The 12,554-nt window shown below is 38.9% G+C and overlaps 1 protein-coding gene across 2 annotated transcripts in view; it reads right to left on the bottom strand.

Moving 5' to 3' along the window:
* Positions 1 to 3,937: 3,937 nt before the first annotated feature.
* The window catches only part of ankdd1a (ankyrin repeat and death domain containing 1A), a 13,625-nt gene continuing 5,008 nt past the window's right edge, over positions 3,938 to 12,554 (bottom strand). For both annotated transcript variants that reach the window (XM_035652562.1, XM_035652563.1), the window contains 12 exons: positions 11,450 to 11,548; positions 11,266 to 11,370; positions 10,873 to 10,971; positions 9,205 to 9,303; positions 8,462 to 8,560; positions 8,265 to 8,363; positions 7,438 to 7,536; positions 7,153 to 7,251; positions 6,848 to 6,943; positions 6,502 to 6,703; positions 5,939 to 6,070; positions 3,938 to 4,537 (listed from right to left, as the gene is read on the bottom strand). In XM_035652562.1, coding sequence (XP_035508455.1) covers positions 4,476 to 4,537; positions 5,939 to 6,070; positions 6,502 to 6,703; positions 6,848 to 6,943; positions 7,153 to 7,251; positions 7,438 to 7,536; positions 8,265 to 8,363; positions 8,462 to 8,560; positions 9,205 to 9,303; positions 10,873 to 10,971; positions 11,266 to 11,370; positions 11,450 to 11,548 — 1,290 coding nt within the window. In that variant the 3' untranslated portion in view covers positions 3,938 to 4,475. The remainder of the gene's footprint in view (positions 4,538 to 5,938; positions 6,071 to 6,501; positions 6,704 to 6,847; positions 6,944 to 7,152; positions 7,252 to 7,437; positions 7,537 to 8,264; positions 8,364 to 8,461; positions 8,561 to 9,204; positions 9,304 to 10,872; positions 10,972 to 11,265; positions 11,371 to 11,449; positions 11,549 to 12,554) is intronic.

Below are 12,554 nucleotides of genomic sequence, written 5' to 3'. Positions count from 1 at the left end.
GCTCCAGAAATCTTCTCCTTTTTAAAATGTTGATTAATTTTCCACTGATGACGTCTCGATCTGTTGGTGGCACATAGCAAGTCTTCATTTGAGGGTATCACAAAATATTTAGACTGAATATCCCCAAGAAATTCCCCACAAGTACTAGTATTAGTTAGGTAGTCTCCCATTGAGTCACACGTGGAGTTGCAACAAGACATCAAGCCCTCAAAACAGCCAATATGACTGTTTATGAAAATGATTCATGTGAGCATTTTCTGATCTGCCACCTTTTTGGTGATATGAGCCAATAATGTATCTGTCCTGATACTTATCGTGCATTCCTACATTTGATCAACTAAATAATTTCTGAGATTTTTGAGATAGAAGCCTCTGGTTTGTTTAACTGTAGCCTCAGTAGTTTATAGTAACGATGTTAAGCTCTCCGAGTTAATTTGATACTGATATGATGATGTTTAGAAACACCTTGAACAGTGTGATTGGGCAGTTTCACAGTAGGTATGTGCCATCCTGCAGGGGGACTCCCCCCACTGCACCTCCCACCCCCTCCAGCCTGGCTGCAGTCTGGACGCTGGCAGCCTCGCTGTCACATCTGGCAGGAAGCAGTGGCGGCTGATCAGCGGCGACACACACTATGTGAACACGTATTCCCTGTAGCGCTCCCTTTCTGCTGTGAGCATACACTCTCAGCACTCACAGTGAAACTAATGCACACACTGACACACTTCAGATATCGCACACACACAGAGGTCACGGAGGGGTCAGGATTTCATATAGTGCCATCCAGCAGACGCTTGTATGTCAGTGCTGTGGCGGTCGCAGCGGTGCTGGACAGTTAAATACCAGCGGGGAGGCCGGGGGAGGGAGAGTTGGCACAACATGCAAGGTCATGTTAGCGATGCTACCGGGGTAAAACAGTATGACCGAGGTTAGATGGATACACAGACTGAAACATTAAATTATTTAAATCCATTTTGTTTTTATCTTATTTTCTTCATGTATTTCTTCTTCTTTCAGATCAATGTCAAAAGTACAGTCTGCATCCGAGTGTTTTACTATTTACTGCTTTTGGTATGCACCGCTTTTTTGTTATGTACCACCATCTTTGCATGTCTTTCATTATAATCTTATACCGTTGGCACAGTGTAATTTATGTTTTTGGAGGGTTTTTTAATGTGGGTGTTTCTTTCACTTTGTATGCGTCTCTTTTGCATATTTTTTAAACACTTTATTTATAATTTTCAGTTCCTATCCAACATCATACCCCTCCTCTCATCCCTCCTGCTGTCCCACCGCCTGTGTCTAAATGAATCCCCAAGGCTCTGTGGAGCAGAGTGGAGTCAACCCTGTCTCCTACTAATTCACTTTACTAAATACTAAATACTGCTGAAATGCTTTTGCCAAATATGTTTTGGAGAAAACATAATTGCTGTAAAAATTATGTTTTTGGCAATGTTTTTTTCCAGTCTAAGAGGTGTTTTGGCGAATGTTTGGCTTTCAAAGCGCAAAACCTGTAACCACATGAACTAAGTCACCTAAACATAAGAATAAAAATATTAATCATGCTTTACCTGCCTACGGAAGCCAAGAACAGGCGTCTTGCAATTTTTTTTTTTTAATGCCTTTATCTCGAGATTACGAGTTAAAACTCCAGTATGTAACATTTAGGAGGATCTACTGTCAGAAATTAAATATAATATTCATAGGTAGGATTTCATTAGTGTATAATCACCTGAAAATAAGAATATTTGTTTTCTTCGTTACCTTATAATGTTTTTATCTACAGAGGGAGCAGGTTCTCTTCTACAGAATCTGCCATGCTGAACAGCCATGTTTCTAGAACAGACAAACCAAACACTGGCTCTGGATAGGACCTTATGCGATTTATTGCGACTATTATTTTTTGCTCTATTAAACTTAAAACATTTAGACAGTTTATAGCATGCATGCACAACTGTAGTAAGGGCAATAGGTTAAAGTTAAACCAAGGCTTAGCACTGCAGCATCTTCTTATTGTTATAATTGTATTATCACTGAGTCTTTTCCAGTCCAGTTGTGCTTTAGATAATTATGTTAAACTGACTAAATAGACTTATAAGGCCACGATATAGAGAGTGCAGAGCCTAAAGACTAAAGACTGCTGTTGTATAACCTCAGCAGTTTAAATCCTGACATCAATGCACATAAAACATCAACAAGACTAATAACAAAGATGCTGGTAGGCTTATCTGTGAATGTCAATGTGCTTCTGTGGTTATATGATGCAATCATAGCTGTCTTAGACAGGCGGCTGTGGCTCAGAGGAAGAAAGCGGTCGTCCTCTAATCCAGAAGGTTTTGGTTCGATCCCCGGCTCCTCCCACCACATGTCGAAGTATCCTTACATCGGTGTGTGAATGTGTATGAATGCGTTTGCTGTTCGATGAACGGTGAATGTAGCGCAGTGTAAAAGCGCTTTGAGTGGTCAGAAGACTAGAAAGGCGCTATACAAGTACAGGTCCATTTACCATTTAGTGTGTTCATGTCTGTGAGCTGCCTCAGTGCGTAGCTGTTGGTGAGCAAAAGTGAGTGTAAGTTTGTTTACATAGCACCGCTCTAGAGCAAACATTACAAAATGATTCACAATAAAAGACAAACAGACAGAGACATAATAGAACAGTGGGAAACTTAAACAAAGTTAAGCCTACACGGCTGGCTCTTGTTTAAAACAGCATCCACAGATCATCTAAGGTGGGTATGTTCCAACGTTTAGTATGGAGCTCCAAATGTTCAATATTAGATCAAATAAAGACATTGTGAAAATATGGATCCATTTTCATAAAATGTAAAATATTGCAATGTCACAAAAGTGGCATAAAATAAACGTGTTATTTAGAAAAACAAACCTTTGAAAAAGAGCATTTGAAAATATTTCTAATGTGAAATAAAAATGACCTCCTATAAAACAGGGCATGATGGCACGACGGAACACACATGACCATATGTTGCCATGGTGATGTCGTATTGTTTAAAAATAATAAAATTAAATTATTTCATGTATATAATTGTAGATAATGTATTCATCAGATCGATGAGCTACATAACATCTGTTTGTAGATTCTGTCATGAAGGACGGCACAATGTTAAAATATTTAAACTATACTATTCCCAGTATTATGTATTTTCATTTGTATTTTTAACAATCACACATACTTTTACACATACAAATTCAGTGTTTTCTCTCAGTGTTTTCTAATGCAGGACGAGGCTGTTTACCAGAGACTGAAGGCTCGACCAATAAAGCTTGTGTTCAGCTCTTCACTGTGCCCTTATCCTGTAAAAAGTTTAAATAATCAAATAATAAATTTAAATAATAATTTAAATAATCAAAATTACTTAAGAAGTTCCGTTTAGTTTTCTTCACAGAAATTTATGAAATGCTGAGATACAGGCCTACTGTCTATATACTTATCACCTTGTGACCCCCCATAAAGTTTGCCGACCTCTAGTTTGGGAACCAGTGGCTTACAGAGTCAATGTAAGGACGTGAGTAGACACAAAAGCGCAGTTAAAAAAATGTTTCGGCTTCAGCATTTGTTTTTTTTTCCTACTGTACTAAACTTGAACCTAACCAACTCTAAACCAGGGTATGAACCGAACCGTCTACCATTACACCCTTAACTGATCTATCCTAAGTGGAACATTACCAGATGCTTGTGTTGCGGTGAAATCACAATTAAATTGATTTGCGTTTTCCTCAATTAAGCCAGGTCTGCCATTTAGTTGTTTGTTTTTCTTTCTCTTGTTACAGGTGTACTATGTGTTGCACTGTGTAAATATATATATATATAAGTCATTGACAAAGTTTCTCTAGTCTGCCTCTGATCACCTTCCAAGTGACTCTGTTCAGGCTTCCCTATGGAGCAGAAAAAACACAGACTGCAAAAACACTCCAGTGATCAAATTTGCACTTGTTTAGTGTCTGCCAGATGTGGTGCACAGTGGTGGTGAACAGTGGGTGACTGTTTGCTACTGTAACATCTAGTAGCCATAACAATGTGTTTCTGAGTGTTTTGGAGCCTTCCTTTTCCTACATCACTCAATACAGTTTGAAGGAAGAATAAGTTTGAGAGACATTGCAAGAGAAAGCATTACATTACATTACCTGAATGACAGGTAGTCATAGTGTGCTAAAAAAGCCCTTTGTGGACAGAGATACAGTACAGTATGAATGGTGTTAGCAAGTGTTCACTGCATGCATTAAAAAAATAAAACCAAACTGTTATATTACATTGACAGCAGATATTTATAACCATCATTTTGCCTAACCCCAAAAGAGAATAAATGCTCTGTGAACCAAATGCAGACCAATCACAGTATATTCAATGTGTGAATGTATAAACAAGTCATGGACAATAAAAAGCTCAGTTCTGGGCATTTACAGGCCTGATATGAACTGAAACCTTGGAGTTGTTGTGTTGCCACTCACAGTGTTGATCACATTGCACAGCACATTTTGGGAGAGCTGGGCTCTGCATTCGCCTTCTGACGGATGCACTCTGGAGGATTCAAAACAACAAGGAGACATCATGCACCTATGCATTCCTGACACTGGCACTCCACACCAACACCCACAACCTCACAGTCCAGTACAGTATCATAGAGGAAATAGACAAGCACAAATACAGCTTAGTTGCTTTCTTTGTATTTGTATGTAGTTGGTTCACATCATACAGTCAATGGCACAAATATAAAACTACATATAAAACTAAAAATACATTGGTCATGGTCGGAACTGACTCTTCCTAAGTCCCGCTCCAAAAAAAATAACTAATTAGCTTGTGTTCTTTTTTTTTTTTTTTTAAGTATTATTTTTTGGGCCTTTTTGCCTTTATTTGATAGCAGATGGCTGGGTAGAAGGCAGGAAGGGGGTCAGAGAAGAGAAGGGGACGACATGCAGCAAGGGGCGCAGGTCGGACTCGAACCGGCCAATGCGTATATGCGTCCGCCAGCTCTACCGACTGAGCTAACCGGGCGCCAGGTTTGTGTTTTTCTAACATTAGCTTTCAAGATGTAACTAGCTTGCAATCGCTTGATGTAAATAGTGGGTAGTTAGCTAGTTTTGCTAATATTAGCAGGCTAATTTAAGATGTGACGTATATACTATATATATATATGTACATATACTATATATATATATGTATTATGTCATTCAAGCCCAGCACAACCATATCAATTTACTGCACACACACAACCAGAATCATTGGACAGTATATATAATGACCAGAGATTCCCAGGTCTTGTAAAGTGAAGCTGACACAAAAGTGTCTTAAACCTACCATTCTGTTAATGGCAGCAGGGGGGAGCCTCCAATTGGTTGGAATAAAAAGACCGAAAGCATTGCAAAGTCTTAATGGGAGAATGAGCCTTCACTTCTCACATTGATTTCTTAGGCCTCAGGTTAACAGTTTCTTAATGAGTTTATGGTCTCAATCTCAAAGTTTAAGTAAAATTCTTCCATACAGCCATGATGTTCATTTAAGTAAAATGATGGTCCCATTTAGAGTAAAATTAGACCATAAAGCAGGGTAGCTTTAAAGGCATGGCTAACCCTGTGACTGACAAGTCATTTCTCAGTGAGTCCGTCCAACTCAACGCACCAAACTCAGATCAAACTGTCAAACTAGGCAGTGCTGATCAAATGTGAATAAAGTCATCTATTTAGCTGCAGCAGGTCGAGCAACCACAGCTGAGGATGTGGTCACAATCAAAGGCGGTCTAATGCATAAACATAATGCAGCTCAGCCTTTGTCTATGGGTCAGAGGGCATTCAAAATATACTGCTAAGTAACGTGAAATACTATGAGTAGGAAAACATTCCCACCGTCACTGTGCAGGGGCTTCACATAGCACTGATGGACAGACATATTACAAACCAGAGTGCAGTTTGACGGGCTCACCTGCCAAGTCTGTCCGTGAGATTTCTACCAGCCCCTCGTAGAGACCTTTGATCGGGTTCTCTCCCCCCACCACGACTCCATGAAGCCAGATCAACAGCATTCGGTGACCATGCTCTTTAAAACTTTTCATACCTACAAGTTTAATTCAAAGTTCCAAATACATCAAGATCAGAGTTAATTTATTGTCATTTTACAGAAGAGGGTTGCACAACGAAATGTCAGTTGCAGCCCCTTCATGCTACATACACAAAACATATCTACAAATATTAAAATTAGAATAGAATAAAATTACTTTTATACATATAAACCTGTATACGTATACACCCAGAAAGTATGGGCGATGTCAGTGTAAAGTTCTAACGTGAACTATCTCCATAATTATATACAGACATGAGAGTGCACTTTATCTTCCAGCTGTCGGGCTCAGACAGCTGGAAGGTTGGGAAACATGCTGTGTGCATTTTATGGTACTAATGTGCCCAGGTGTTTAAAAGCAGCATGTGTCTAATGTAATAATCTAATTTGTGTTTCAAACCATTTTCAAGAGGTCAACTGTAGCTCACCTGTCCACTGTTGTTCTATAGCTCTGATATGTGCATCGCTGAAGTCCCAGTGTTGTGCCAGAATCTTCCATTCCCCACGGCAGAGGTGCTTGGTGGCCAGTCTCCACAGGACAGAGCGGAGGTGCTGTGTCTCTGGCTGGTGGTCCTGCTTGAAGCTCAAAGGCCTCCCCAAGTCTTGGTCCTGCTCACTGCCCATATGATCCTGAAGCCAAGAGGGGAGGCAGTTTTTTATCCACAGTGTACATATAAATGTGGTTTACAATGCAAAGCATCTGAAGTTGTATCTGTTTAATAACATTATTCCAGGTGAGCCACTGCAGGTCCAGATGCAATGCAATAAACTCACCTTATCCCATTTATAAAAGCGGTCAGCTTTGATGATCATGTCGACCAGGATGACATGATTTCCTCTTGCTGCCACCTCCAGACACGTTTTCCCCTGCTGTGTATATCATATAATCAGTAAAACACAGTGAATAGTATTTTTATTATTATTATTATAATAAGTGATTAATCCTGTTTTATTCTGTTTTCAATCTTTTAATTATTTTGAGTATGAAATGTATACATGTACATAAAATATTAAGAAAAAATAGAAAAACTAGCAAATTGTTTAAAAAAGCTTGGCTCAAAGTTCGTGCTGTCTGGTACCTTGTCAGTCAGACTGAGGTTAACACCAGAGATCAGCATCATCTCAGCCACGTCCTGCAGGCCATGCTCTGCTGCTATGTGCAGAGCAGTCTGTTGTCTCTGTGAACCACGAGACAGAAATCAGTTATTGCACTGTAGAACCATCACCTCTCATTGTGAATTGTTCTAATTTTAACATGTGGCATTATCAGTTTTAGTGAATGTGGGCACACGGAGGTCCTGCAGAGCCAGGTGCTTTTATGTTCTTTACTGTGTAGCTGTGGCACTGTAGAGGCCTGCACTCACATTGTCAGTGATGTCCAGGTCACAGTCAGCATCTATAAGCAGCCGTACAACCTCTGTGTGATTGCTCAGCACAGCTAGGTGGAGTGGTGTGTTGTGTTGCTGTTTCAAACACAAATAAAGAAGACAATAAGAACATTTCATCTGATATGTAAATGATCATGTTATTAAGAACACCCACTGGAAGAGAAGCAAATTTAAAGTTCTTTGAATGAAAGATCTATTAAAAAAATGCATGTACCATCACAGGTAGAGGTGGGAGAAAACATTACAATCTATTTAATCACAATTACAATCCATAATCTAAATTGTCATCTTTTTTTCCATTTTGAAAGCAAACCTGAAATAGCCCATGAATTTTGACACCATTAAAACACAACATTGCGTTCAAGATATGGCACAGGTTTCAAAATGTTGGATAAAACCTTAGTTTAATTGAAATTTTAAATATTATATATAATAATCATATATAATCATAAAATAACCCTTTTCAAGTACTTACAACTCAGTTGCATTGTTTACAATATGTCATCCAAGGAAGAGCAACTTGAAGTAATTTAAGTAGTTTACTCTATTGGTTTGTTAATGTAGTCTGCTAGTAAATTAGGTAATGTAAAGTTTGGAAACAGAAATAGAGGATATTAAATACTGCAATCTACCATTCACCTAAAAGGAAATTGTGGACGCCTTAGATCATAGTCTTTATCTTACATCATCAGATAACCCACTAGTCTAGTGTCACACATTCTTATTATTTTTGGATAAAGCAGGAAATCTTCATGCATCATACAAACCAAGAAACAAGTCACATGGGAGTTGACGTTACTTACATTGTTTACAGCATCTACGTTAATTCCTGCCTCCAGCAGCAAACTGGCCACTCTGTCAAAGCCATGCTCTGCCACATAATGGAGAGCATTCATGTTCCTCTGCAAACACAAACAAACCCAGTGTCTGTCATTCAAATGTATTTTTTTTATCTTTTATGTTTATTGCAGATTATATCGTTTAAATGAACAAACCACACATTAGTTTGTGCATTGATATTACAGCCAGACTCCAGCAGCAGTTTCACACATTCATAGTGACCTCCATCAGCTGCCAGGTGCAGTGCTTTAAGACCATCCTAAAAACACAACAGGTACATTTCAGTCTGAGTCAGACTGGTGTGTATCATGAGTAAATTTTGTCATCAGTTTATAGAGCTAAAAGTGACATCTTAAAATGTTGTCCAACCAACAAGCAGAAAAGAAGGTCAGTTTACAATGACATGAACCAGAGGAAAGCAGAAAATCTCCATATTTGAGAAGTGGGAACCAGGAATTCTTACTCACCCTAACCCTTATTTATAAGATGAGTCACTTTAGCAGAAATAAAAATTGAGCCTGACTCGTCTATGATGACACAGTTGATACTATATCATGTAAAACCCATGTAAAACAAACTACTATTGAAATATGCTTTTAAATAAACCACATAAAGACCGCTGGTTCATCAAATTGTATTAAATCCAAATATTTCCATCTAGCTAGTTAATCTGGAGTTAAATTTTTAACTGCCTTAAATGGTTTAACTGCCATTAACAATAATGAAAATAATCAATAGTTGCAGCCCAACAACACAGCCCAAAAACATGGTACTAATGTGAGAACTGAAAAAGTGCTTCTGTAAAATAAAAGGTAACGTACAGAAAATGCAAACAGGCTGCCAATTGTGTACCATGATCAAGTAAAAAATTTGGCCTTGAAGTATGCTGTCTAGTCCACTCACTATATTCCTCTCATCAACGTCGACTCCAGTCTCCACGATCTTCTGCAGAACCTTGCTGTGCCCACACTTTGCTGCTAGATGCATGGCTGTGTTCTCTTCCTGTAATGCAGACATAACAACACATTACAACCAGGAGCCCATTCTCACACTACTTCCTCTACATACAGTATATCCACCAAAACATGTCAAGAGTAGCTGTTGACACACACTGGTTTTATGGTCTAAACCATGCAGGAAAAGTGCAGTTTCTACACACACTGACCTCGGTGGTGTGATGGTCCATTCATTTTGATAATGTCACATAATCCAGGAATGTCCAACCTTTTTGTCTGAGGTCAGATGAGGTATTAGTATTGTGGCATTCTTAGTGTTTCTGTGTAGGCTCTGTGTCTTTGTTTCTTCTTTTTTAATAGTTCTGGTCAAGTTTGCATAAGCACTTTTACCACCGGGAGTGTCAGAAGCTGAATGTTTCTACAATGAATCCATTATTTTCCCACACACATTACCAAATCCTTATTTTTATTTATTCAAAGTAGCTGAGCTACACCACCACCATCTTGCCTTGTTCTTCCCTTTCCTCTTCTGCAGCAGTTCTGCTCCAAGAATCTTACACAGATAAAATATTAAAATGCTCTCTCCAGCTGGGGGCTCAGCAAACCAATAACATCGGCTGTACAGTGAATAAATCCTTGATCTGATCCCACTTCAAATGAAGAGGTTATTTTGTAAGGAAGATATAGCTCCCATCTGTGGTTCAGATTTCAAAAAAGAGACCTTCAAACAAGTGTGAACCTATCTTCACATTATCCATTGGTTTGTGGAGTACCGTTTTGAAGCCTCAAGTTTGGCATTACGGTCTTCAAGTTGAGCTGCTCTCATTGGCTGCTCAGTTACATCTTGTCCTTAGCAGGAAACAATGGCAGCTCGCCTAGTTACACACATTCTCGTATTACAGATACAAGATTACAAGATTTGAGGAGAGAAAAAGGCAACGCAGTATCTGGATTCATATTTGATCAGCACTGCCTAGTCTGACAGTTTGATCTGAGTTTGGTATGTTGAGCTGGACAGACTCACTGAGAATGACCTGTCAATCACATAGGAAGTGGCTGTCAGACTATCTGTGTCTGTGATGGAAACAGAGAGTCCACTGGGGATTTTATAGTGACTAGTTTCTGTATGTTACCTGTTTGTAGCTAAGCTATCAGTCGTGTTGTAGCTAAGCTAGCGGCTCAGAGAGGCTAACTCTCGTGTGTGTGTCTGTGGGGAACCCGAATGAGTTCACGTTTGAAAATGAGTGCAGCCTAAAGCATAAAGCATGAAATCAAACCGGATTAAGCTCATACCGGAAGGGATCGCCAAAACAGGACACCAACTCAACCCTACCAGTATACACAGGATTTAAAGTCTGAACATATCCTGCTTTATGCTGTTTGTTTGAGTAAAGACAGCTTTAAAACGTTAGAATGATGGACGTATTCCAACCACATCAACTCGCCCAAGGTTTTGCTCATCAAATACAAAAGTATAACATAAAGTAACATCCTAGCTATTTAATAATTGAAAACCTCATATTGGTTTTCAAATATCATATACAACAGCCAATTGTGTTTGCTTGTTTGCTTGAGTACAATTGATCTGTGTGTGTGTGTCTGTGTCTGTCACTACCTTGTCCTTCAAACCATGTGTGCAACCCATTCCAATCAGAAACTCCACCACTTCAAATTGTCCATGTTCAGCAGCCAGGTGGAGTGCAGTCTTCCCTGACTGGTCAGAGAGACATCAGCAGGTTACACACGGGAGCTGCCATACATTTACTGTATTATATACTGTATAACATATTGTATTCACCGTGTTCAAATAAAAGCCTCAGATTCCATTCATCTGCATTTACTGTCATATTACTGATGTTCTGATAACAAACAGCAAAATGTTTGTTATAGTAAAGACATGGAAAGAAAAGGAAGATTTAGACTCATATTCTGCTAAAACACTACATTCTTTCCACAATGAGTACATCATCAGTGTGTAAATTGAAAACAGTGTCAAGCGAGGAATTACCTTGTCAGCTCTGTCGAGACAGATGTCTTCCAGGTCTTCCATGATGAACTCCAAAACACTGACGTGGCCTCGCTGAGCAGCACAGTGCAGCATACTCAGACCATCCTAACACACACACAGATAATGACACAATTAAATAATTACCTTCATGTTTACAGTGACAATGAAATGAAGCAGCTCTTACTTTGTTTTCACAGTTGAGCTTAGCCCCACAGGACACCAGGATCTGCAGGATTTTTAGGTGACCAAACCAGGATGCCAGAAGCAGAGCGTTCATGCCAAACTGTGGGCAGACATTTTACTATTTTAGAACAGTGAAAGTCTCATAGTACATGAAGTTCCCTACTCGCCTTGGTCTGTCTGTGTCCTACGGTGCGGTCTTACGGTTGTTTTATGTTAGAAAGGTTCCCAACTCGGTCCCTCCAGGAAGGAACAATTAACACAAATTCAATCAACCCCAGTCAACTCGGCGCAACATTGCAATTTTGTCCAAACTTCACTGCTTTTCCACAAATGTGACAAATCATTGTAGTTTCCCGCAAGATTCACCAATCATAGCAGTCACTCGAGGAAAACGAGCCATATGTCACCAAACTACTACTGATTTTATTCTGACTGGAACAAGTTGGCTTTGATTTTTAATGCAAAACAATTTTCACTTTCTCCCACAATTTTGAAATGCCTACAAACATTGCAACAAGCATTGCAACTTTAAAGCTACAATAAAGATACTGCTAAACGGAGTGTACAAGGTTTTTCCCTTTTTTTTGTTGCATGTGATTTGTTTTGATCAGTATAATACAAATTGAATTATAAAAAAAGGAAGGTTAAAATGACTTTAAAAGATTCATTCATTTCTGTGAAGAAAACTAAATAAAATTGTTATACTGAAATTGAATTAGGGTGAAGACCTGAACACAAGCTATGTTCACTGAGCCTTCTCTCTCTGATAAACACCCTCGTCCTGCATTAGGAAAGAGCTACCAAAGAGCTAATAGAACGATGAGAAAGAAACACTGAATTTATGAAAAAAAAGCCTATTACGTATGTGTGATTGTTAAATATTTTTAAAACACATAATACAGATATATAAAAAGTATAAAAAGTGCCTAAAAATATCAGGAAAACTCATCTCTGCTAATTATTCATACTAAAAAAATTTGCTGTCTTCTACTTTTATTGTTATGCATTGGATATATGGCTGTGGTGCAGAGGCAGAGCGGGTCGTCCCTAATCGGAAGGTAATCGGTTGTTGGTTCGATCCCTGGCTCCTCCTGCCACATGTCGAA

Source organism: Morone saxatilis, unplaced genomic scaffold, assembly GCF_004916995.1.
Source record: "Morone saxatilis isolate NCDOM2014 unplaced genomic scaffold, NCSU_SB_2.0 Contig11, whole genome shotgun sequence".
NCBI lineage: Eukaryota > Metazoa > Chordata > Actinopteri > Moronidae > Morone > Morone saxatilis.
This window is presented reverse-complemented; position numbering and strand designations above follow the sequence as displayed.